This window comes from Theobroma cacao, chromosome 4 (genome assembly GCF_053813885.1).
Source record: "Theobroma cacao isolate CCN51 chromosome 4, ASM5381388v1, whole genome shotgun sequence".
Lineage (NCBI taxonomy): Eukaryota > Viridiplantae > Streptophyta > Magnoliopsida > Malvales > Malvaceae > Theobroma > Theobroma cacao.
The window spans coordinates 23,159,323-23,185,651 of NC_142642.1; the positions used below are offsets into that span (position 1 = coordinate 23,159,323).

General features: G+C 35.5%; 3 protein-coding genes and 1 non-coding gene across 5 annotated transcripts; 1 reads left to right on the forward strand and 3 right to left on the reverse strand.

The window, feature by feature from the left end:
* LOC148763179 (small nucleolar RNA R71) lies at window positions 1-107 on the reverse strand. Its single transcript, XR_016026058.1, has one exon. It is a non-coding gene; the product is annotated as a small nucleolar RNA R71 (small nucleolar RNA).
* A 4,026-nt stretch (window positions 108-4,133) lies between these two features.
* On the forward strand, window positions 4,134-15,889 carry LOC18601495 (uncharacterized). The gene is made up of 14 exons (XM_088805750.1): window positions 4,134-4,471; window positions 9,894-10,047; window positions 10,543-11,003; window positions 11,239-11,305; window positions 11,763-12,164; window positions 12,544-12,674; window positions 12,771-12,879; window positions 13,005-13,150; window positions 13,289-13,362; window positions 13,481-13,598; window positions 13,752-13,954; window positions 14,067-15,208; window positions 15,289-15,566; window positions 15,656-15,889. The coding sequence occupies exons 1-14, from the start codon at window positions 4,134-4,136 to the stop codon at window positions 15,678-15,680; spliced, it is 3,648 nt and encodes a 1,215-aa protein (XP_088661876.1). The 3' UTR covers window positions 15,681-15,889.
* A 401-nt stretch (window positions 15,890-16,290) lies between these two features.
* Window positions 16,291-20,352, reverse strand: LOC18601496 (ATP-dependent RNA helicase). Its single transcript, XM_007032451.3, has 2 exons — window positions 17,557-20,352; window positions 16,291-16,894 (listed from the first exon to the last, which is right to left on the reverse strand). Exons 1-2 carry the CDS (start codon window positions 20,088-20,090, stop codon window positions 16,870-16,872), a joined length of 2,559 nt encoding a protein of 852 aa, XP_007032513.2. The 5' UTR covers window positions 20,091-20,352; the 3' UTR covers window positions 16,291-16,869.
* Window positions 20,353-20,722: 370 nt separating this feature from the next.
* DEG8 (Trypsin family protein with PDZ domain-containing protein) lies at window positions 20,723-26,143 on the reverse strand. 2 transcript variants are annotated; one of them, XM_018118623.2, is made up of 13 exons: window positions 25,834-26,143; window positions 25,082-25,212; window positions 24,504-24,586; window positions 24,285-24,383; window positions 24,006-24,072; window positions 23,595-23,670; window positions 23,423-23,489; window positions 22,551-22,768; window positions 22,369-22,436; window positions 22,081-22,160; window positions 21,718-21,804; window positions 21,480-21,587; window positions 20,723-21,029 (listed from the first exon to the last, which is right to left on the reverse strand). In XM_018118623.2, the coding sequence occupies exons 1-13, from the start codon at window positions 25,989-25,991 to the stop codon at window positions 20,901-20,903; spliced, it is 1,371 nt and encodes a 456-aa protein (XP_017974112.1). In that variant the 5' UTR covers window positions 25,992-26,143; the 3' UTR covers window positions 20,723-20,900. The 2 variants fall into 2 exon arrangements, with proteins under 2 accessions (XP_017974112.1, XP_088661330.1); XM_088805204.1 differs by having other exon boundaries at window positions 21,480-21,602.
* Window positions 26,144-26,329: the final 186 nt, after the last annotated feature.

Below are 26,329 nucleotides of genomic sequence, written 5' to 3' on the forward strand. Positions count from 1 at the left end.
AAAATGAGGAATGATATCACATCATTCATGTAATAAGATTCTAAATCATTGTATGAGGCTTGGAAAAGATACAAAGAATTACTTCGGCGTTGTCCTCATCATGGTTTTTCAAAGTGGCTTTAGGTGTTGTGACACTTAGTACCCTCGTATAGAAGTCAATATGACCTTATCAAGGAGACAAAGGGTCAATGGGTGCTGATTTAAGTGCCAAAGGATGGAGACTGGTGAAAGAAGTATTTTAAGATAAAATATTTCGCATGTGAAAAAATAAAAATAAAATAATAATATTTTTATCAAAAAAGAATTTGTGAGATAAAAGGTGATTCGGATATGAACCGGGACAAAGTAAGATGTTTTGAAGCCCCAAAAGGATAGTGAAAAATTTTAAAATAAAATAATATTAAAATATTAATATTTTATTCGATGTCGAAATTTTTCATGAAGGAGAAATATATGGTCAATTTAAGTGGGGGAGAAGAAGGACGAGGAAATTTTAGAGAAAAAAATGATGTTAATGGAGTCCGCGTGTCTCTATTAAATAAAGCTAGCGCGGGTAAATAAATATTTAAATATTGCGATGTTACCGCGTTGAATCATAAATTTGATATTTTATTGGTACAAATGTTAAGGAAGAAAAATGGAAAGAAATTGGAATTAAAAGATTGTGGAATGATACAATTAAAAAGGGTGAAAACCTTAGAGGGTAAAACGGTAATTTTTCATAAAGTTTGGTCAAAGCTTCCAAAAAAAGTTTTGACTCTCCATCCTTATCCCATGGCCGGCCATTGTTTCCAAAGCACCATCTTCCTCCTTTATCTCCTCCCAACGCCATTTTTGTTCCTCCACCATAAAAATCAAGATTTTCATTTTCTTTTCCTTGTTTTCTTTTCTTTTCTTACTCCTTCCTTCTCCTAACTTCTTGGGCATCAAACCTACAACTTCTAACCCCAATTTTCAGCACATCTAAAACCTAGGAGAGAGAAAGAAAAATCTCTCTTCCTTTCCTTTATTTTTTATTTCTACTCCACTTTCAACTACACTTGAATTTTTGGCTTCAAATCTTCATTTTTGAAGCTAATAGGTAAATATTTTCAACAATTGAAATTTATGAATTTATGGGTTATATTTTCAGATTTTATTTCTGAACTTCTTCAAATTCTTTTTCTTGGAAATATTAGGTTTTTTGTTGATCTTCATGCTTCCAAGCTCACCAAGGTAAAGAATCTTTAAATTTGGAATAGTTGATATGATGGGTTTAGGAATTAGACTAGAATTCTTAGTTAAAAATTAAGCTAGGATATAATTTATCAAGTGTATGCTTATTAGAATTATTAACTTCAAATTTATGATATATTTGAAGTTACTATTGTTTATTGGCAATTATAGGTTTTAATGGTATTTTCGAGACTACTTGGATTAAGACTTTGTGGGCACTAGTCTTGTAAGTGACATTATTAAGGTGAGTGAACTTGCATTTAAAATGTTTGAACAAATGCATTTGTGTTGAATAAAGTATTTAAATATTTTTGGTTGATTCCTTTAAAGAAAATTATGTATGGGAACAAGCCTTTCACCACTGATACTTCTATGTTGTTAAATGTGTATTGTGGTGGATTATGTGTTTGAGAAAATTTGGTGAATTGCCAATTGATTCATGGTTTGTAATGCATTAGAAAACTTGAGATGTTTTAAACTAATGGCATATGCTTAATATTATGTTCCTTGAATGTTGGACTATGCAACTATGTCTATGACTAGTAAAATAATGAAATGTGAGATATAGTACTATGTAAAAATTCTTGTTACATGTTGTTACATGTGCCATGCATTGAAATGTAATGTTGAATGATAATTGTAACTGCGCGTGTGCGGTGTGGGAGTGCACATGCCGGTGATGACGGGGTGATTCCAGCTATGTGCGATGTGGGAGTGCACATGAGCTGATGATCGGTGGGTGATTATTCCAGCTATGTGCGGTGTGGGAGTGCACATGAGTTGATGACCGGAGGATGGTGATTCCAAGTATATGCGGTGTGGGAGTGCACATAAGTTGATGACCGATGGTTGTGTACATATTTACACATATCATAGAAATGTTAGAGAAAATATTGTGTGATTGCATTGAATGTTGAAAGTTAAACTTCCTAAATGTTTTAAAATGAGTTGAAAAACAGCACGACATTGAGTTTTGTTCATAATATACAAATTTGCATTGTTTTTAAATGAGTGCATCATGTTTTCGAAAAACTTTCCGTATCGTTTGCTTGTTCCCTTCTTATGTTCACTCACTGGGTTTATACTCATTCTTTTCAACTTCATGTTTTAGTTTTCAAGTTCAAAGATAGTTGGATCTTAGGTAAAGGCGCTTCCTCCTGTTCATCTTACGGTAGGTTTGCCAGAATATCCTATGATAGTATCCACACCAGAGTCACTCCGTTGATAGTCAAGGTCTTTTGTATGTATATGTGGCTATTTAAATGTAATTCATGAGATTTGTTGTAAACACTGCATGTTTGGTTTGAATAGTGATATCGCCACAAGTTGGCAAAAGGTAATATTATTTGGTGAACGGTATATGTTCAGTTGCCATGATTTATTCTTGAGAATAAATTATTTTTGATAATTATGAATTAAGAACCCTAAAGGTAATTGAGGGTCAAATGGTCCAATGAACAAGTTTTCATAGAAAGTTTACTTGGGCCCGATGGGCTATGCCTATTGGGTCCATGCACCGATCATGGCACCAGGATTGGGCTGTGACAGGTGCAGACATTCTACAATGATTTTAGTGGTCATGTTTAGACTACCATTGATGCAACTACAGGAGGAACTTTAATGGCTAAATCAATTGATGAGGCATACGATTTGTTGGAGGAGATGGCTACAAACAACTACCAGTGGCCAATAAAACAATCGATGCATAAAAGAGTAGCTGGAGTTTATGATGTAGATGCCTTTTTGGCATTATATGCACAGGTAGCAACTTTAACTAAGGCATTTGAATCTTTTGGTACTAACTCTATGAAAAGTCCTTTTATAGTTAGTGAATATTATGGAAATGATCATGCAAACCATTAGTGTCCAAGTTTAACAAAACAGTGCAATTTGTGGGGAATAAACAGTGGAATAACCCTTACTCCAACACTTACAATTTAAGGTAGAGGAACCATCCAAAATTCTTTTGGTCCAAAAGCAAGGATCATCCTCAACCTCAAAGCTGAATGCACCTCCAGGATTCCAACAACAAGTAAGAGTGCCTATCTCAGAACAGAAGCTAACTGTGGAGGATTTGCTAAGGTAGTACATGACATAAACTGATAGCATCATCCAAAGTCAAGCAACATCACTACGAAACCTTGAGACTCGGGTTGGTCAAATTGCCAATTTATTAAACCTTAGAATTCTAGGAATACTACCTAGTGATGTAGAGGTGAATCCTAAGAGAAAAGGTAAGGAACAGTTAATGGCAATCACCTTAAGCGGAAAGGAGGTTGAAAGTAATGTTAGGCAAGCTAAACTTCAAGATAAGCTTGTTGAGAATGAAATAGTGATTGAGACAACTAACAAACAAATTCAAGAAAAGGAAGAAAAGGCAAACATACCACCACCACCCTTTCTTCAACGTTTTCAGAAACAAAAACTTGATAGGCACTTTCAAAAGTTTCTTGAGGTATTCAAAAAGCTTCACATCAACATTCCTTGCATAGAAGCTTTAGAGCAAATGTCGTCATATTGGAAGTTTTTGAAGGCCATATTGACGAAGAAAAGGAAATTGGAGGATTTCAAGATAGTTACGCTCACTAAGGTGTGTAGCGTGATAATCCAGAACAAGCTTCCTGTGTAGCGTGATAATCCAGAATAAGCTTCCACCAAAGCTTAAAGACTTAAAGAGTTTTTCTATCCTTTGCTCTATTGGTAATGTTAATTTTTTGAAAACTTTGTGTGATTTGGTGTTGGTGTCTCGATTATTCCTTTGTCTATTGTTAGGAGACTTGGACTGAAAGAGATTTAACCCATTATAGTCAAATTGTAACTCGCAAACAGGACAATAAGGTAGCCCTTTGGGATTATAAAAGATGTCTTGATTAAAGTGGAGGAAATTATACATTATAGTGGACTTCCTTGTACTTGAGATGGAGGATGATCAAGAGGTTCCGATCATATTGGGACGTCCATTCTTGGCCACGACAAACACACTCATCAATGTAAAGGAAGGCAAAATAACTTTTAAAGTTGGTGAGCTAGTAGTTAAATTTACTATTTTCAATGCAACTAAATATCCTTCCTCCACAACTCAATGCTATAGGGTGGACTTAGCCGATAAAGGTAAAGGTAATCCTACTCCACCACTTACAAGTAAGCCAGCACCAACTCTTGAGTCTAAGCCACTGCCACCACATCTCAAAATTAAGCAATGTTATGATGAGCGTAATCCACCACCTTCTAGTGATCTTGATTTTGAGATTGGACAGTAAGTAGTACTCTCTAGTTCACGCATCCATTTTTTACCTTGGCAATTTAAAGCATATTGATTGCAAACCTTTAAAGTGGTTAAAGTTTTGTCTTATGGCTATATTGAGATTTTTAGTATGCGTATAGAAGCATTCAAGGTAATGAAACAAAAGCCTCTAGCATTATTGCAGTGATGAAGAAGTGAAAAAAGGGCTATCATAATCAAGCTAGTAACTATAAAGAAGCGCTTCTTAATAGGCAACCCAAGTTTCTAAACTTAGCTTATTTTGGTATTTATTGTCTTTAGCTTTGTTTAAAATTTTTGCTTGTCATTTGATATTTCTTTTATATTCTAATTGTTTTGTGTCATAATTTGCAAGTATTATGAGTCCTTTAAAAAAAGTAGAATGCTTGAGCATCATGGCCCTCACTGAAATGTAATGCTCCGAGTGTAGAAAGGTTGAAAGCTGCAATGCTAGTTTGGGGTCTAGTGCTAATCATGTTTAAATCACCTTTTCTTCTTTTCTTTTTCCATTTTATAGCCCCAAACTCTCCTCTTTCCTCCTCCTTCAATAGTTCTTGCATCCTAACTACTTCAACACTTGTTTTTTTGAGTTATTAAGTCCTTATAATCATCTCATTTCCGAATCCATTCACTATTTATCATCTTCTCAACATATTTTCTCAAATGATGGGTATGTAGACAGTCTTGAAAATTTTGGTTGGAAATTCTTGATGATTCGAGTGTGGGTTTTGCCCAAGGAATTGGACTTTGATAATGACTTTGGTGAAAAAGGTGAGGATGACCACTATATTGTAGCTACGATTTTAGGGAAGTATTTTCTCTTCTTTACTTTTTGAAACATTGAGGACAATGTTCATTTTAAGTTTTGGGAGAAGTTTTTAAATTTTTATGTTTATGATTTTCATGTTTTGAAGTTAATTTAGTTGTTTGGCATGATAATTTAGGAGTAGGTGAATTTAGGAAAATGTTGAAAACATAAGCTATAATTAGTGCACCAGTGAAATTGATTTACCTATCTAATGATGATAACTAATTTTGTTGTTGATCTTTTGCTCTTTGTAAACCTGAATACTGTTTGAATGTCATGTGAAGTCTTATGTTAGCATCATGATCGGATGAAATTTTCATACTTGAGCACCCCATCTCTTGCATTGAAATATCATGTCTCTTTAGAGAAAGTTTATGTAAATAAAGATTTTAGAACTATATTTAGAGTTTTAGAATTTGTTTAATTCTTCATTGAGGCGAAATCATAAGACTATACTTAGTTAGAGAAATGACTTAGGCCATCTTTGGATTGATTGAGCATTTCAAGTCAACCCATTTATAATTTTTATCCCTAATGTACCCCTTTGGACTTAAATTGTCCTTTCTTTAATTTAAACACATAAAGAACATTAGTTTAGCCTTTGAAAAATTTCTTCAATTTTCACAACCCTCAATCTTAAGCATATATATTGTTTTAGGAAATGTATATGGAGCTATTTGATGAGGGAAAAAAAGTGGAAAAGATGAAGTGTAAAGAGCAATGCAAAATTTTTATGAAGAATTTATCCCACTATCAAAGAAAGAAATAAGTTTTGGGGGTGTTGAATTAAGAATAAAAAAATGTGTTTTAAGAAGGAAAATGAAAGGCAAATAAAAGGTGTATTCGGTGAAGAAAAATAATGTTACATAGGTCCTAAAACAATTATGTGTTTAGGGTGACTTGAGCTACATATTGTCCAATATTATACCTCAACCCTAGCCATACATTACAAGCTGAATAAAGTCCTAAAGATCTTTAATTTAGTCTTAGCTTACATTAGTGGAGAGGGAGATGAAAAATAAACTTATGGAAATTTTAGACTAGTTTGAAATTTTTGTGAGCATAAACATATCCGAAGTATATGAGATTCATGGCAAGAGATTCACACGCACACACACGAGAATTTATCTGAAAATGAGCTTGCATTTGATTGTAATGTGAATTTAAATAATATTTATATTTTACTTTGAGATAAGAAGAAGAGACACTTTATGAGGAAATTAGAGGTTTAGAATGAATTGGTGTGTCTGATTTTGTTAGCTAGTTTAATGTTTTCAAGTATGTTCTTTTGTTTTCTTAGTTTTTGCTCAAGGTAGTTTTTGCTCGAGGACTAGCAAATTATTAAGTTTGAGGTATGATAATTCTATAATATAGAGTTATTTTATCACATTTTGATTATAAAAAATAGCCAAGTCCTTGTATTTTCAAGTTAATTTAAGGTAGTTTTTATATTTTCCTTTATTTAGTTCAATGTATATGAATTATTTTTAATTTGAGTAATTTGAGTTTATTTTCATATCAATAATCTTAATTTGAGAAATTTCTAATTTAGTCTCGATTTTGAAGGTTATCAAGTGTAAATAACTTCATGGAAGTTAAACATGCAAGATGGTTAGGTGCAGAATTTGCTGAATATGTTGTGGTATTTTTACCATAACTCTCTCTATAGAACTTCAAATGAGATGATTCTTAAACTACTAGAAAGCTAAGAGAAAGAGCTACAAATTTTTAGTTTATCACTTTACTCAGTTCAGATTGAAAGGTGGTCAAAATTCATATTAAAAAGAGAATACTGCACTAGGAGAGCAACACAAGGCAAAATACTTAAGGGCCGCGACTCTCACTTGTTTCCATTAAATATTTTCTAATGGGAAAATTGGAAATTAGGTTAACTTGTGCTTATTTAAGGAAATTGTTTTAGAGAATTTTAGGGAGGGAACGACAGTTAGTTTTTCTGGAGATTTTGTGCTAAGAATCGAGTAAGAACAAAAGCAATTGAGAGAGATTCAAGATTACAAAGCTTCAACATTAGTTTCTTTCTCTATTTTGTGTTATTTTTTTTTACTTGAATTCATGACTAAATTTCTTTGGATAATGTTTTCTTTAGATATCATAAACTAATTTGTTTTCCTAGGATTATGGTGAATTTTAACATGTAGTTTGAATATCTGTGTCTTTTTTATTTATTTATCATGAATGTGTATAGTTTTGCTTATTCAAATATGCTCTTAAATATTTTAATTGTCTAATCAACAATTAACTGATTTGTAAATTTAATTGAAACTCGACAGAGAAATTATAGATTAGACTAAGATTTGAACAATATATGTTCAAGTTACTTAGGTGATCTGATTCATCATTCAGGTAGATATACTCCCATTGCCATACATAGCCAAATTAGAATACTAGCTTAATGAACTTAATTTAATTGATTTGTATAGACATATAGTGAACTAATTAAGTTAAGTATTTATGCTAGTATCTCGATAGAAACTTGTATATATTTTTGGATTCTAGGTTAGTAAAGCCACCAAAGAAGATGAATAATTAGAAAAGTTAGTATCAGATAAAGTGTTGAGTGAACCCATAATCTTAAGTCTTTAGTGTATTGTCTTTTTTTTCAATTAGTTAATTTAGTAATTATTTTAATTTCGTTTTAAGTAATTTTTTACAAATTTCGATTACTTAAATAAGATTGATTTGTTATAAAATTTTAGTACTTAATAGAAATTTAAAAACAAATCCTTATGGGAACAATATTGTACTTATTATTATATTAGTTACTTGCGATAACATGCACTTGCGTGAAAATTAAATGACAACACTTCCCTCACTCTTGAAGGCAGCATGGGATCCCTGAGGAAAATTTTGTCTCCCATGTAAAACCCCAAAAAAGAAAATGTGATTTGAAGACTTTGCATAATCTTCATAATAAGAGGCTTGAGCCAATCAATATTCCTCTTAACTAAAGATATTTTTGTGATGTATATAACGCTTGAACTATACATGATTTTGGGTATTTATAGACGTAACTAATTTACAATATGAACGTAAGACTTTTTGAAGGAATTGTTGATACGATGAGAGAATCCCGTCCACCTAGTCGACACCAGGATTGACTCCAATATGTTGATGTTAATCAAATATTCTTGGTTGCTTTCCAAAGTTTTTTCAGAAGAAAAAGGACTAAATGTCCCACAACTGATTTTTGGTCCAACCAAAACTTGTTTTTGGAGCGCTCGTCCAATTCTCTAGGGACCATGTCCAATTGCATACATCATGTGATTCCAAGTGCACCTAAAGAATAAAATGGGTCCGACTCCCATTATTGATGCATCGGCGGACAAAGAACTCGTAAATTATTCCAAGAACGTGAAAATCCTTAGCACATTGGACATGCAAAATACAGGTGTTTTTTTTTTTCTTTTCTTTTCATGAAGAAAGATCCAAATTCGGAATGTAAAGATACTTATATCAATCATTAAAAAAAAGTTTTTTCTGACAGTTTTATTGTTACAAAACATAGTCCTACAACCTTCAAAAGGTCTATTACCATGTAGGATATTTTGCTTTTTACTTTGCCATGATTCACAAGTTGGGGTTACTTCTATATCATACATCTTCTTCTCATTGCACCCATGAAACAATATCAATTCATTATGAATAATTATGCTTAACCTATTAACCATGTCTAATTAACATTCTAATTCATCCTGGCTTTCATATACAAGTGAAGAAAATGGGTTCAACAAACTTCTTTTAAATAATAAATGTAGGACTTAGTATTATAAATCTTAGTTCACATTTAGTTATGAATATTATTATTGGGGTAACATTCCATTTATAATTAAATTTTGAGTTAATATTTTGTATGTGTGCACACGTATAGATACTAAGCACTCGAACATTTAATTAATTAATTTATTTATGTATAATCTCTTATTTAAAAAATAAAATTCAAATCTCTTTCTTTTACTAATAAAAAAAAATACACATAGATACTAATATTTCTTTCCATTTATCTTGCTATAACTCGGCCGCTTTGGCTACAACCTGATCCAACTAAATCAGAATTGACTCAAAAAAAGTTAATGACTTAAAGACTCGAAAAATCCGAATCCTGAATCAGATCGTATCCAAAGATAACCCCATAATGACTGACAACTTAAACATGGTCTCGCTTAATCACAAAGAAAAACCTGATGAGGACGGTTTAGTCATTTTGTTTGCATTTTACACGTGTCAACTCGCTGTTGGCCCATTTTATACTTCCTCAGCCCTAGAAGACGACGCGGCGAGCATTAATTTGCACCATCATCATCCCCTTATTTACCCTCCCTTTCTTCGTATTCCCCTAAGCAACTCCAGTCAAACCAAGGTCATTTTAGTCAAAACGCACAACCAAATTTGGACCTGGGAAAACACATTAATATCCAGTTCATTAAACCATCCCAAATCCGTCCTTATAAATACCAACCTCCATTACTCACGATCAAACTTTTCTCGTTCTCTGTTCTATCGAACGAGAAAAACAAAGAAGCCTTTTCCAGTGAAACATCTTTTTCTTTAAAAGAACTTGAAAGTTTTTAGCTTCTCTTTATTTTTTAGCCTTGTTTCGATTCTCCATGAAGATGAGCTTCGATTTGGTGTTGAAAACGAAGGCATTGTTGTTGAAACTGATTTTGGAGCTGAAAATTTAGGGTCTTTTCTTTTTGCTGATGGATCCGGTGCGAAAAACCTTCTCTTTAGCTTAAGATTAATCGTAAAAAAAAAAAAAAGCTTCGGTCGTTTATCTGCATTTGCGTGTTTCTTGCGACTAAGAAAAAGGTCGAAACAATTCTATCTGGAAATTTTTGAAAAAAAAAAGAATTTTCCCGGTTAATTTTTTTAATTTTCTACGAAAATTTCGTTTTTCTCTGGAAAATTTGTAATTTTTTGAACACGAAATCGATTTCTTATAAGACTTTTTACGCAATCTTCTTCTTCTTAATTTTTTATTTAGTTCATTCTCAAGCTTTATGAGAAAAACTGAGGCTGAAGCTCCTTTTTGTACCTTGATTAGCTGGAAAATCGTTGTTTTCTCTTCTCTCAGCAGCCAAACAAATTCGGAAAGTTTCAATTCTTATTTTATTTTCTTTTATTTCTCCTCCTCTTATTTTTAGCTTGCTTTCTGCTTTATTGTTCATGAAGTTCTTTATTTTTTTGGGTAAAAAAAATACTGAAATGTTTTTATTATTACTTTAAATAATAATTGCAGGAAAAAGAAAAACGAAGAGTCGACGATTCCTCAAATGAAGGCAATTTTCAAAACTTAACGCCAATAAAAGCAGCACTGTTCAACAACGAAACCGCCCTCATCAACGCAGTCACACAAGACGACAATACTCGCTTCTTGCTTCACTCGCGTCAACTCATCCACGACTCGGATGATGATCCTTCAAACCGAAGAAGCGTGGCGTTGAAGCTTCTCTTTCTCTGTTGTTACTTCGACGCGGTCGAATGCGCCACGTCACTGCTCAACGGGGATGTGGAAACGGATTTTCTGCCTGTGGTGAATGAAGTGGACACGGCGACGAAGATGACAGCGTTGCATTCTGCGGCGGAGGCTCAAGCGGCGCGTTGCGTGGAGTTGCTGCTGAACAAACGCGCCCGTACGGAACTGAGGAGTGAAGGTGGACGAGGTCTGCTTGCTCTGGAGATGGCTTTGTCCAGTAACAGGTAAAAAAAATTGAAAATAAAAAAAATGGAAAAGAAAAGAAAAGAAAAAAGCATGTCGTTTTCTGTTTTATAGGGAGGCAAAAGCTTTGTGTTTTGGAGGAACACCGCAAAAGTAATGACCTTTTTTGGAAATGTTGCTTTCTCTATTCTCGGTTTGTTTTATAATTTATATTTTTTGGTGATTGATTTCTGAAAAGAAAAATGAACAATTTTGGCATTTTTGCATGATTTTCAGGATGGATGTGATTTGGAATCCGGATGACCACTCCGTTGAAGAATTGGTGGTTCTGCTTAGTGAAAAGGTTTCCTTATGGCTTGTTTGGTTCTCGAGAAAATCATTCTAGTTAAAGAAGAAAATTTTCACAGTTGACTAATCAAAATTTTCTCACTCATGAAGGTTTTCTGAAATATTATTGATCTTTAAGAGTTTTGCTATTTTATCCAAAATTTTAAAATTCGGTGAGAGCTCCACCATCAAAATAGTAAGATAAAATAGTGTTGCTATAATCTTGTTTACATAAGGTGCTGTAATTTAACTGTTAAATGTTTGTTAAAATTTTATTTTTTGCTTAGTGAAAAGGTTGGGGCTTGTTGTTTTGCCAAAAAAACCAATCTCATTGAAAAAAATAAAATGCTTTTTCACATTTTAAATAAAGATTAAAAATGCAAAACATATCGAAGTCACCACTTTGTCAAAATTGTTCAAACTCCTTATTAATAAATGGTATTAAAATTCTGAACATTACACCTGTTTGACAGGATTTGACTGCAGTGAAGCTTCTTAGTGAAAAAACGAAAGCAATAGGCGAGGTGGCGTATTCCATAGCCATGGGAGGCAAAATAGTAGCTTTAGCAGCTCTTCTTATCGTAGCAGCAGAGAAAGTTAACGAGTCTATCATAGTATTACGCGACGCTGAATCAGGTTCAAAGGAGAAAGACACCGTTTACCAATGCGTGATCAGAGAGGCATTGTTATTAGGCCGCCGTGATACGTCGCCGTTGAGAGCAGCTAAAAGGCATTGTACCCTATCAAAAGTCGAGTCCGATAAGAAACGGAAGCTTTTGCTCTGCGAGATCGAGTTGCTCCAGCTGTTTGGAGCCATTGCTGAAAACGTTTGTGGAGACAAGAAGATGGCATCACCCTTAATCCGTGCTATCAAGGTCGTGTTTCTTGTTAACCTCGATTTTGATGATGATTTGCAGTGGCATTAGGAACATGCGGTTTATTTGTTTATGATATCTGTGGGGAAATTGTAAGAGAATTGGACTTTTATGTCCTTGGCAAAAAGTGGCTGTCAGATGTGATAGTTTAATCATTTGATTAATGAACTCTGGGTACTTTGGTAAAAGCAGGGGACCCACCCATAACGTGGGACCATTTCAGGGCTTTGAAAGGATTGTTCATTGTTTTCTTCAATAATTCTTTCGCTTTCCTTGCGTCTTTTTTTTTTTTTTTTTCAGGTTCTTGTGTCCCTTTAATGTTTTAATCTGAATTATTTGTTTCGCTCATGTGTTGTTTTTGGCCTTCCTGTTATCATAGGCCCGAGATGAAGCTGTCGTCGAGCTGCTTCTTAAAACAAACATGGACGTAAATGATGCTGATGCTGAAGGAAACACTGCTCTTCATTGGTCCCTCAGAATGTCCTGGAGTTCATCTTCGCAGCAGATCAAGTCTCTGTCTCTCTGCATACATTAAATTTTTGTTCTTTCTCTAACTTATGATTTTTCATTTTTGAAAGGCACTTATGATTGCTTTCATGTCGCCAGAATCATATGGCTCCTATTGAAGCATGGTGCCCGAGTAAACCAAAGAAACAAATTGGAACTAACTGCATTTCACACTGCTGCTGCTAATGGTAATACTCAGGCACTTCAGGTATAATTTCTTTAACATTACTCTTATTTTAGGCAGCATATGCTGGTAGCAAGCTTAAGAGTATGTTAAACTCCAAAATTTGAAATTTATTATCTTTGACATTTTCCTTTCAATTGCGCTGACAGGTACTTTTATTGGAAGACCCAGATGGCATCAACTACAAAACTATAATGAAAGAAACCCCGTTATTTTTTGCTGTGAAGAATGATCATATTGACTGTGCTGAGCTTCTTCAGCGCTGGGGAGCAAACAGTGAAGTCCTCAACTTGCGGTTGGAAAACAATAACACCCTTTCTTTTAAAGTCATCATTGATTCATTATCACAATATTTCTTTTATTGTTTCCAAGAAACTTGCGTTGATATTTAACTTAAAAGCTAACACCACTTGTTTTTATTTGTGTTGTGCAGTAGAGAAAGGCCAATAGACTTGGCAAAGTCACAGGACATGCGTTTCATGCTAAACCCAACCAATATTACTCTCAGTAAGTTGTATTTAAAGATAATCCAATATGTGACATTAGTTGTAAAAATAAAGACATAAATACTAATTATTACTACTAGTATTTAATTCATCCAGTCGCATGATATTCTAATGTGCAGTGAATCGAAATCCCCCGGTTCAACAGATATATACTCCTTGCTTCCAAGGTGATGAAATTATTTTTGATACATGTGAAGCTCTTTTAACCACGGCAGATGAAGGAAGCTGTACTGAAAGGTGACCACACTTCTCAAAAACTTAAGAGGCGTGAAAAATCCTAGTAGTTTTCATCTCTTTAATCCAACTCCCTATCACATTCTCTCTCTCTCTCTCTCTCTTGGTTGAGCATGTTTTATTTCTTAATAATTTTCTACTGCATCTGTTTTCTAGAATCGGCACAAGTGTAAAGACAGAGATCTGTAAGTACTTTGAATCCTCTGGTGGATGTGCCAGAGGGTCTAGCTGCTTTTATGCTCATGGTGAAGAGAAGCTTCGACAGGTGAAACAGGGAATGCACCTCATTCATTCTTCTGCTGTACAGAAACTTAAACGGAAAATTTTTGTAGGAGGCCTCAATCCTCTATTGGATTCTGGTTAGAATTTGATCAACATCTGTTTAAGTTGAATTTAGACTTACACATATTAATGGTAATGTTGTATTGGATCAGTCAGGACATGTTATGACCCTCTTTTTTACTTGAGCAGACTCATTGGGCAAGGTTTTTGAAGATCAATTTGGGTCTGTGGAAGATGCCCATGTTGCTAGGATTAGAACAGGAGATGAAGTACACTCTCGTGGGTTTGGCTTTGTCACTTTTAAACATGAGAAGTCTGTTTCGAAGGCTGTTCAGGCACACTATATAACCATCATGGGCAAGCAAGTTGAGATCAAAAGTGCTGTTGGGAGATGGGACGAGTCCTTGAAACCATCTCTTCAACAACATTACCAGGAACAGAATGACCAATATCAACCACAATTGGAGAGATCCAGCGAAAAGACTGCACAAGAGATGCCAAGAAGGAAGACCTTGGAAGAGGCTAAAGCTGATCAAATCTCATGGGTGAATAAATTACTCCATGACCAACCGAAGACAAGTTCTGAATCTCAAGTACCCGTTGGCCCCATCTCCACCAACCACAATACTCCAGTATGGCTCAGAACTTTCAAGAAGTGGCTTCCCAGTTTCTTAGAAGAGGTATCAAAGAAAGCAAAGGAAGGTGACTACCCTCTGTCATCGTTGAAGGCAGATTTCAGGGCTGCATTTGGCCTAGAACTGGACCATGCCTCCCTTGGCTACCATAAGCTTAGTGATTTTATGAGATCTTTTCCTGATCTTTGTCGCATGAAGGTTACGCCAGTAGGAGGATGTGGATCTCCCAATCACATGGTGCTCATGCCTCATCTACCTAAGCCTGGTTGGAAATTGCTTCAGCCACTCACGATGTTTGGCCCACCCTGTTGTGCAGCCCAACCTGATGAAAATGCAGATATTGATTCCAAGTATGTTCAGGACCTTGTCTCAGATTCTTGTGAAAATGTTAGCATCAGCAGTGGCGAGGTAAAACCATACCAAAACATCCCACAAGAGAATTCAGCTGTGAAGGATTCATCGCCTGTTGTGCACTCAAAGTTTCTACAATTCTTAAAGTCAGACTTTCGCTTTACTCAACCAAAGCTATACAAGGAAAGAAAAAGTCAGACAGGAAATGCCAATGACGAAAGAGGGACTCAGGGATTTAGTGATACGAAATTCAGTGAGATAGGGAGGCATTTGGTTCTGGAGGCCCTTCAGAGAAAAAGGAACAACACCTCCATGTTCTTTCTTCGTGAATTTGACTTCTATCACGTAAGCAATGAACTTACAACACCTTGTGATTGAGCTTTTTTACTAATGAATTTATGATAAATATATTTCTCACAATACAGAATTACAAGGCAAGCATTAAGCAGGGAAAGTGCTTGTGGTGCAACAAGCCAAATTTGTTGTGGGCCAACTTTCCATGCCAACACTTGCTGTGGTGTGGTGACTGTAGAATAGAAGCAGCGCGAGCAGGTGGTGATTTTGATCATAGATGTGTGGTGTGCGACGTCAAAGTGCAAAAATTCATCTTACCCACACTGGATAGATACTCTCACTCTTTACTACATGGAAAGATCCTCAAACATGAGGAATTTCCTCCTTTTGACCCTTCTCATATACGGAAGTAAGTCTACCCTACGCCCACTGTTGTCATTTAAAAGAAAAGAAAAGAATAAAAGAATCCTAATGTCCTTTTGGCCGCATTCTTTGCAGCGCTTCAAAGAAGAATTATCTTTGATGCATAGAAGAAGAAGACAGTAATGCTTGCTTGGAACAAGCAGACTCAAAAAGAATAGGTGGTAGGGTGGATCAAGTCTCCCACCACCGCATTTTGTACAAAACTCATACAGTTTACTTGGGACTTAATATCAATACTCTTTTCTTTCTCTCTTTCCTGTGGTGAAAACCATCTGTCTGAGACTAACCCACGCAATACTTGTAAGTATGCCTAACCCACGCAAGCTGAAAGGTTTTCACCAATTTGGGAACAGAATCAGAATATAAGAATGAGATAGTTGTACAGCTTTAGGATGTTCCAGCTCTCATAGTGATGGATCCACAAACACTGAAGTGGCTTGTCTGAAATTTTATTCCTTTACGGAGAACCCTCTTGAAATTTGACCATCAAAGCTTACGAATTCAGCATAAAGTGTGCTGAGTTAAGACATTATCTAGTGTACTTAAATGAATCACACAGGATCTGATTGTTTGCGTAGTTTCCACCTCTATGCAAAGAACGTATAAGTTCAAACGATTATTCCCAACGATGACGATGGCAGCTTACTTCAACGAAAGCATGGCGATAATTTCCAGGGTCAATAAACAAAAATTTAATAGCTAGACAAAGATTAGCTAACTCGAGGAGGATTGATGATAGGTGTCTGTTTCAGATTGTTACAGAGTTTAACCCCAAAGGTCATAATACAAATAGGCCCCACAAACGGATGAACCCCTCAATACAGAACGTTATAATTCAGGCTTTTTGACACTAGTAAATAACTCTTTTGTACAAAATAGCTTTTTCATGGCTTTGCTTGCCATCAAATTTTACTTTCACAATCTGGTATCACTATCAGAGATTTCCCTTTGATTCTGGGGAATTACCAACATTTTTCCCCCATGATATGCATCTGTTTTTCACATCACAACAATGCCAAAGAAAGGGGGCATTTATAAAGCTAGCACAAAGAATGTTCCTTTATGCCTGGTTTTAACCGAGGTCCAAAAGAGTTTAAAAACCATTGACAGAGATTGACTTTCCCCCACCCTTCTCCAATCTTTCTTTGCTTTTGTCTTACCTTCTTCCAATGCAAGGTAGAATAAGAAAAGATACAGCAAATGCTAAAACATTAGGCGTGTTGATTACCAATATATTAGGTAACTACAACTACAATATGATTACACTGCTACTTTCTGCAAATCGTCTGCTAGCAAGGATTTATCTGCCTTTTCCTGCAGGGACAACACCAATTGTTAGCAGAGTTGGTCATAAGATATGAACAGTGTTAAACCCCCAACCCCCGTAAAAAAACACCTACACACAAACATCATACTAATAATGTCCATAATTCTTTCTTCTATATCCACTCAAGTTTCTCATGATACTTTTCTTCCTGTTCTCTTCTAGGCACTGAATGATTAACTTCGGTCAGATATTAATAATGGAAAGTTTTCTGCAATCAAACCCTAGGTCATTGATTGCCTCAACTGGACATCTCATAACACTTCCAACAGAGAAAATTATACAAAAATGAGAGCAAGCAGGGATTGGTTATAATTGGCTTTAAACAAGAAATTGCATAGAGAAGATGAGAAGAAGTTCATTGCCATATCTATATTTTGATGGAGAAGGTGCAACTTTTGGTAAGCCCTAAACAAGGCTAGAACAATAGAGCAATCACATGTTTTAAAACAACTCAACTATTATGAGCGTCCATTCCTCCCTCGCATCCAAATTTTTACATATAGCTGAAAGCAATCCTAGCAAAGTAAATAAACAACAGGACACAGTCAAAACTGGAACCCCCTGCCAGATTCCTTATTCTGAGTAATCCATGAATTTATTTAAATTGCAACAAACTTGTTTTTTGAACAATTAATTGCAAGAAACTTACTTCTCATGTAACTTGATCAGTGACCTTGGTCTCTGATATCCTTCTTCCTTCTCTTGAGGCTTAGATTTCTTCGCCTGTCTTGATTCTGGTTTCCAGCATGCATTGACAAGAGACTGACCCAACAAATCAGCAACATCAATAGCCATTTCTTCTGCTTTCTTCACATAAGGAAAGGTTTCTTCCTTGAAATGGTGAGATAACCATAGATACATGGATAAAACTTGGTGTTTAGTCTCAAGATCCAGAAGTTCCGCATCATTTTTAGCAGAACCTTTTGGAATGCCCATTGCTATGTTAACAGGGACATTTCGACTGTAAGCAGAAGCAAACCGAAGGAGATGATACATTGCTTTCGGGTCTCTAACATTGACTGGAGCAAAACAAAAGTTGAACCGATCTTCTAGAGATAGTCCCTGGACCTTTTCCAACATATTGGCTACCTTCTTAATATGATCATGCCGGCACAAAAAGTATGACCCATCCAAACGGCAATTTTCACCAAATTTTTCAAGCAACTGGCAAAAAGTAATATTAGGGAGTTGCCCAGCAAACAATTCAACCTGCTCAAAAAAAGGAAACAGGCCCACTTTCTTAACTTCTTCAAAGGGTTGCTTTAAACACTCAATTAGATAATCCAGATCATCTAAATGCAAGGTTGTTGTCAGTCCATCTGGATATCGGCTTCCTCTGCGGCCAGCTCTTCCAGCAATTTGCTTAACTTGTGATGCTGGGACTGCAACAATCTTGTCCCCATTGTATTTGGAAAGACTATAAAAGACAACTCTCCTAATATTAAGATTCAATCCCATTCCCACAGCATCACTGGCAACAAGCACATCAAATTCATTATCTTGATCATTAAACAAGTTAGCTTGCTGTCTGCGAGTCTCTGGTGGCAGTGCACCATAAATAACACAGCAGCGATGACTTGTGTGTTTCTCAATAGCCATTTTCACCTCAAATATCTCTCTCCTTGAGAAAGCAACAACACAATCACCAGATCGAACATTTTGAAGGTCTCCCAGTAGAGTCTTGGCTTCAACCACTAATGGTTTGAACCGGTCGTAATGATTTTCATGCAACTCATCTCCAGTATCTGAACAGATCTTTCTGACAATATTCAGAACACTTGGATCACCACACAAATGTATCTCATCAGCTTTCAATCCAAGCAATGCCCGTGTCCATGCATAACCTCTATACGGGTCTGACATCATCTGGATTTCGTCAATCACAGCTACATCATACAATTCATCCGTTGATACCATTTCCACAGTACAGGCAACGTGATTCGAAAATGGGACATATTTTTTTTCTTGCCCTGTGTGGAGACTACAGTAAACTCCTTGTGCATTCACTTTGTCAAAAACTTCCATAGCCAAAAGCCTAAGTGGACTGCAATAAATACCCTTCTTTGCTTCCATAAACTGCTGCAAAGCATTGTAGGTCTTGCCACTATTTGTTGGACCACAATGATAAATAATCTTACGCTTCATTGCCCGTGCAAAGGGAAACCATGTGTGTGGCTTTGTAAGATCTGCTGATTGAATCATACTTCGAAACCGCTTGATCTCATCGGGAAATTCTTCAATACAGAACTCCACAAATATAGGGAAAAGAAACTTAACAGCAACATCAGATGGACCCAGTGATATCACGTGCTTGACAACAACAGCAGAACACTTCTTAAAGAAAAAACTGCGAAACTTACAAGCAGCAGTTGGAAAAAATGACCTGCCAACGTAAATTGCAAGAGACTGATTGGCTGCCCACCCTGATTTACTGAAATAAATGAAAACTTCCTGTAGAATCTCCCAATCTGCCCGTTTCAGCTTCACACCTTTTTCAGAATTACGAAGCTCCTGATACAATTTCACAGGGTCACAAAATGCAACATGCTCACCACACACAGTTCTATCATTACCTACATCATCACTTTCACATTCAGATTCAACAGTTGTTGAATCACACAGACCATTATCGTTAAAATCATCAACACCATCCTCATCCCTCTTCTCATTGACACAATCAAAATCAATACTTCTCATAAAATCCACAATATCCTTATTCTCTTTATCACTTCGATGCTCTGACTCAACATCTCTTGAACCATACATACCATTCTCATTAAAACAACCAACACCATCTTCACCCATATTCTCATTGACACCATCAAAATCAATACTTTTCACAAAATCCACAACATTCCTCCCCTCTTTAATTCCTTCCATTCTTGATCCACGCATTCCTCTATCCTCCCCACCATCATCATCCCCATTTCCAACAACAGATGAAAATGGTCTAACACTAACACATTCAGAATTCCTAAATTTACCAACTAAACCAATCAAACTCGTAGAAAACTCTCTTTTGGGCACATCAAAAGATGGCACAAAACGGTCTTTATCTAAAACCCAGTTCTCAAATTGTCTAAAGGGATGAAAATATCGATTGGATAACATAAACTTAACTCTAGAAACATTGTTGTTCGATGTATAGATTCTAAGCAGAAACGTTGCTAAGCCTCTTCCCATTTAATCCCCACATAAAAAAGAAGAAGCAAAAACCCAATACTATTTTCTGTTTTTTTTTTTTTTCTTCTTAAGGCAATCAAACTTTGAAATTGTAATAAGTTAACAGGAGTTAAATTTGGTGACAAAATAGGAAGAGATTTAGGCAAATAAAAATAATGGAAAACTGAAAGAATTGGACGGAGCTTACCTGGAGGAGATTGAGAGACAGAGAAAGAGAGAGGAAATGGAGGGAAAATGGTGGTGAGGGTTAAACCACCAAAAACCCTAAACCCAGAGTCGGTTTGAATTAATTAATTACTCGACCCAGTCCGATTTGAGTCCATGGACTCGAAGTTTAGTGGGCTTTGTAGCCTTTGAGTTGCCCCAATTGTTTGAAAACATCCATTGTTTTACATCTAAACATTATGAAGCCCACATGTTCTAACATTGAATTAATATTATTTTTTATTAGGATTGAGATAGTATTAACATATCATTGATTCATTGTCATTCCTACTCATTTTTTCTTTGAAGTTAAACCATTTTTTTGATGTATTTTTCTGCAGATGATGGGCTCTTATTCTCACTATTATTCCCTTGCATTATATAATATTGGATTTGATCTCATGTCTACAACTAACATCGCCCCCAGCTATCAAGAATCGAACAATTCTAATGAAGAAATGAAGTGATGATATTCGTGTACAACAGCTCCTCTCTTTGCCATATATTTCCACAAGCATAAAATCCTGCTCTGTACAGCATGGGAAATTGACAAATTGTGCTAGTATCAACATGTTATCATCCTAAAATAAATATTTGGAGACCCTGTCACGAACTTATTTCCTCTAGCTTTACTGGCAGATCCATATTCTCGCCGCCCCTTTGAATCTTTAAGGTTACCTTATCCCCCACATTGTAGTCATCCAATGCTTTGTATAACTCTCCTTTGTTTTTAACCTGATGAGAGGTTGCAAAAAGAAAACAAAGCATTTTAAATATGAAATGTCATATGAATAACTGCATTGAGTGTAATGCACATTAAGGGGAAAGGACTTCATTCCAACATGATTGGCACCCCAGGTTGACAAAAGGAAGAGTTAATTGATTGACTTGCCACCCCTAAAGTTCAGATTTGGACTAACAGACCAAATAATTGATCACATCTTTGCTCAACTTGGCGAATGTGAAATCAGAATGGAAGCAATCAAGAATGATAACTTACTGTAAACATGGAATAATGTAAACGAGTCCAGTGATTTCTAGCCAGCCAGAGTTTTGAGTAACAAAACAAAGTTCTAGCTTACTTTCAAAATTACATAGATAATTTATCATGCTGTGTGATGTTATAAGAACCACTTTGAAATGGATAACTAGAAGAGCAAAATCTTAAGTAAGAAAAATTCTCACAGGTTTGTTGTTGACTGCAAGAATGATATCCCCAAGTATAATATTACCAGCAAAACCCCTGGTGGTGGGGAGTAGCCCAGCCTTGGCTGCAAGACTGTTCCCAGGAACCTGAAGTACCATGCACTGAAGATAAGAAACCTTTAAATATTCTACAAGCAACAGCCTATCGACCATATTGAGTCTCTAACTTACTGAAAAGATGGGTGTACTTTTAAAATTCAAGCTAAATGTGGAATACCTGAAGGATGAGGGCTCCTTTTCGAACATTAAGTTGATTAGCAATAAGCTCAGGAGCAATTTCAATATTCAAACCTGCTCGAACAGCCTGGCAGTGGATGAACAGTGAGATAGGAAGTACTAGAGATTGTTCATAAAGGGTATCAGCAGGTTAAAATCATTCAGATGCTTAACTCTTAATAATAACAACCATCATTTTATCCCCAAATATTGCAGAAAAATGAGTGTAGTGCTGCTTAAAATGCACAGCAGGTGAGTGGAAGGTCTTTATTGAGAAGATGAGGTGAAAAGGGGTTAGAAAAGATCAAAATTAAGAGGAGACCAAGAATTTGACCTTGAATTCATACATAGTAATGCAACTTACTTTGCCAAACTGGATCAGCTGAGGTACAATCTTGAGCACTGTGGAGGATGGGATGGCAAATCCTACACCTGCTGAAGTACCTGAAACACAAATAATAAAATCAGAATGCAATAAGTAGGGAGCTGCTGGATTTTATTACTACTATTACTTTTGGCCAGGGAAAACATCTAATAATGAAATATATCTTCTCACAAGGATAGAGCAATCAGTACTCCACAATCATTCCTACATTTTTATTTCAGATTATGGTATGCGACATATACAACAAACAAAAGAATGTAAAATAACCTGTCTGTGTAAATATAGCTGTATTAATTCCAATCAAATTTCCTTTTGAATCCAATAGAGGACCTCCACTGCAACACATAAAGAAAGCCACGAAGTAGCAAGCAGTGAACAACTTTTTTAAAGACATTAACTTAAGAAGTTTCAAGAAGGATACTGAGGATTAGACAAATCATTTAGTGAACCTATTTCCAGGATTGATGGCTGCATCTGTTTGAATTCCACCACCGATTGTAACTCCAGTTTGACTAAAAATGTCTCGATTCAATCCACTAATAACTCCAACGGTAAGGGTATGATCGAAACCAAATGGATTTCCAATTGCTAGGCATTGCTGTCCTACTCTTAGAGTAGATGATTGGCCCACCTTAATTGGCCTCAACAAATCTTCAGAGGCTTCTACCTAGCATGTTGAAGAGATCAGCATCAGTTGCTCATAAGCTTTCAGCAAAACTATAATATTATAAGAATATATGCACAATAAGAATGCATTGACTGGATGGATAATTCAATCAAACCTATGCCATTATAGATATACCTTTTTTTTCCTTTGTTTTGGTACAAAGGAGATACAGTTTTTTTTTTTTAATTTTGAGTTAATACAGATTTTTTTATAATCTCATTGTTTAGGACATCGCAGTTTCAATGTTAATATTATTCATTAAATATTCAGAGACAAATAACTGAAGCTCAGATATAGACTAAACCCACGTAACTGGCCCTTGCGCAAGTAGGCTAGTTCTGAAATTGGTGTGCTATCGTGTGAGGATGCATATATACACAAGTTAAGATCAGCCTGAATCTGAGTAACAATTAATGATAGTTATGCATATCTTTTTGTTTAATTTGGTGTAATTATAAATTCTATTATATCAACTGTTGCATTTTAATGGTCTATTTATGTAGACTGTAGATCATGAATTTCAAGTTTCAAGTTGATTGAATATGTGTAACAAAAAGGTTTTTCCATATATTGGTGTAGCTTATCATGCGATCAGACCAACCAATCAAGGCAGTTTCAGACAGTACTTAGCAGGAAGATCAACAGAAAGCATACCTTTAAAACAGCAAGGTCTTTAGTGCGGTCGGCACCAATCAACTTACCCTCAAAATTCTTTTGTACCCTAACAGCATTAAAATATTAGAGAAACAGCTGCAGCAGACAAAACTTAATACCAAATAATGCAGTTCAATTTACCAGTAAAGACAAAGGGCACTGCAAATCTCACCCTTCTGATGCTAGGATATTAACTCGTGCAACAACTTGCCCAGGACTTGGATTTCTTGAGAGGGAATTGCCTATCACTGAATATGCAAACAGACTATTTAGTCAAGAAAAGATAACAAGGAAAGGAAGGAGGGAAGAGGGGGTATAGAAGAAAAATATAAAGGAAGAATCTTATACTGATATAGCTGATACTGACACAGATTAACATTACATAGGGGGATCAGTTAAGCATCAACTAGGATTCCCATGCAATGACAATTCCTTATATAATCATGTATTATCACTCAACAAGCAGATGACTGGCCATTCAAAGAAAACAAGCAGATGACTGCTACGACAAACAGAGAGTCTATTGCAACTCTTGATGTCCTTGATCAATATACATTCTTTAGGTTCATTTATTAGCTCTTACCATGATAATTCGTCACAATATGTCCCTGTTCATCCCAGACAACACCAGACCCGTTTCCTTCTGGTATCTGCCAGTAAACATAGCGTTGAAGCACCCGTAGAAGAGATAATAAGCATGGGGAAATTTTAAAGTTAATGCAGAAAAATATACGTAATGGAGAGCTCTGAGTGTGTGCAAAAGAGAAATAGAGAGAGAGAGAGTTTCTGAGCCTTCTCTGTCCGTAAGCTTGCATTAGAAGATTACAGACAATTATGAGTCAAATAAAAAATAGAACAATACCTCAACAGCACCAGTTACATTAAGTTGCGGGCGCAATGTTATATCAAAAATGTTGACAACAGAGTATGTATTCTTTTCAAAGAGTTGAACAGTTCTATCCTGCCAATTTGACATGCATGAGTTAACACATGGTAAATACCAGTGCAGAAGGGCCTCGAAACTATGAATTAATCACTGAATTCCAAAAGAAGGACACGAATGATCTTATAAAAAATGAACCTCAGAAGGGAAGAGAGCTCCGGAAGGGAAAACAGGAGGAGTCACATCTTCAACCCTCACTGTTGGATCCCCCAATGCTTGGGCTGCACATCCACAATGTATCCGATCATCAGAAGCAAATTGCTAAAAGTACAGAGATACACCCTTAAGTACGAAAGAAAGAATTACATTAAAGTTGAATTGTTTATAACCATAAGACAAAGCCACCTACACCAAATCATTTTCAATAGCATGGTTTCCATTAACTACTTTTTTGCATTTTTTCTAAAACAAAAAAGACTTAGCTGCCCACCAATCTGAAGTTTCCAGTTTACTACTAAAAATTTGACTGGCAAGTGCATTCAAAAGGACAACACCAGGTTTCATGACATTTACATGTGTAAGTTTAGTAGTCAATGACTAACGAAATCCAGTCAATAAAATTATCACTAAAATAAGTTTAGTAGTCAATGACAAACGAAATCCAGTCAATAAAATTATCACTAAAACAAGGAAGACGTCATCAACCAACATAACCAATCCATACGAATTAAGTTCTTAAAGTGGCTGAAGGGCAACCAAAGTTGAAATGTCCAGACCTGATAAGTACCTTGAAGGATGGTAACTCAAATATGCAAAAAAACTTGCTAGCAGCATCCGCCTTGTCGCAAAAGGAATACTTTTGCCTATTATTTCTTCACCCAAATGCATGATTCCTTCACTAACCGTCCTAAAAGCATCAATCAACAAAGATAAAACATCTCAAAACAAAAGTGAGACCCAAATGAAAGTTGAAATCTTTTTTCTTTTAACATCAATGACAAGTATATAAATTTTCAATTTTGGGCATTACTACTTGCATTTCCCTTCTACAATAAAAGAAAAACAGATAATATTTCATAGGTGTTTAGATATCCAAATATATAACTACACACAATATATGTACATGTGTATTTATATATAGAGACATCCATACATGCACACATACATCCATACTCACATAGACATATATACTCACATAGATAATGATACTTACCTTGATACATACATACATACAACCATACTCACATTATAAAGAAGTTTGTCTGTATATTATACACATAAATTGGTACATACATAAATACATACAAACACCCATACAAATGAAACATAAGCATTACACACAGCACAAGCACAAACGCTCATATAAATACTAGAAAAAAACTACAACAAAATTAAAAATGAGTCAAATAAATAAAAGAGGTAAAAAGAAAATGGAAAACTTTATTAATTTGACCAAGCAAAGACAGCCGAAAAGCTAAATGGGTATAAAAGATTAGCAGAATTTAATGAAGGAAATGTGAAAACTAACCGTAAAATCGAAATGGGTTTTGGAGAAACGATGTCTTTGAGGGAGCTAGTGGAACATAAAGTAGACAAGAGTTCACGACGACCCATGGACGAGTGACTCTTAACGTTGTTGCAGTTAAGGTTTAATGAACAAGAATTGCTGCAAGCTAAAACTTGCATTTTTCTGGGGCTTTTTCTAGTTGCTTTTTGTGGGTTAGTGGTGAATTATGGTAAATTATAGAAATTACAAAAATAAAAACTAAAAAAAATCAAATAACATTGTTATTTTCTATGTTTTTTGAAGCAAAGTTGCAGAGGGGAGTAGATGATAATGATCCACTATTTTTCATATCTGTTTTTGAAGTATTGAATTACCTAAAAGGATCGCATTTTTGTTCAAATTACCGAAAACATCCTCAATTTTCATTCATGTGCATTATTTTACAACCACTTTTTGTTTTATTACTATTTGATACCAATGGCAATGGCATGTTTGGCAGCAAATTGCCTCATAATTT

Bases quoted from the DNA above. Each gene is read 5' to 3' on its own strand.
- LOC18601495 (XM_088805750.1), top strand. From the start codon at position 4,134: ATGGAGGATGATCAAGAGGTTCCGATCATATTGGGACGTCCATTCTTG. The intron at 12,165-12,543 runs GTCGTGTTTCTT...CTGTTATCATAG, and splicing joins CCTTAATCCGTGCTATCAAG to GCCCGAGATGAAGCTGTCGT. The intron at 15,209-15,288 runs GTAAGCAATGAA...CTCACAATACAG, and splicing joins GTGAATTTGACTTCTATCAC to AATTACAAGGCAAGCATTAA.
- LOC18601496 (XM_007032451.3), bottom strand. From the start codon at position 20,090: ATGGGAAGAGGCTTAGCAACGTTTCTGCTTAGAATCTATACATCGAAC. The intron at 16,895-17,556 runs GTAAGTTTCTTG...TTGTCCCTGCAG, and splicing joins CTGATCAAGTTACATGAGAA to GAAAAGGCAGATAAATCCTT.
- DEG8 (XM_088805204.1), bottom strand. From the start codon at position 25,991: ATGCAAGTTTTAGCTTGCAGCAATTCTTGTTCATTAAACCTTAACTGC. The intron at 24,384-24,503 runs GTTCATTTTTTA...TCAAATTGGCAG, and splicing joins GAGCTCTCTTCCCTTCTGAG to GATAGAACTGTTCAACTCTT. The intron at 21,805-22,080 runs GTAAGTTGCATT...ATCCACTGCCAG, and splicing joins AGCTGATCCAGTTTGGCAAA to GCTGTTCGAGCAGGTTTGAA.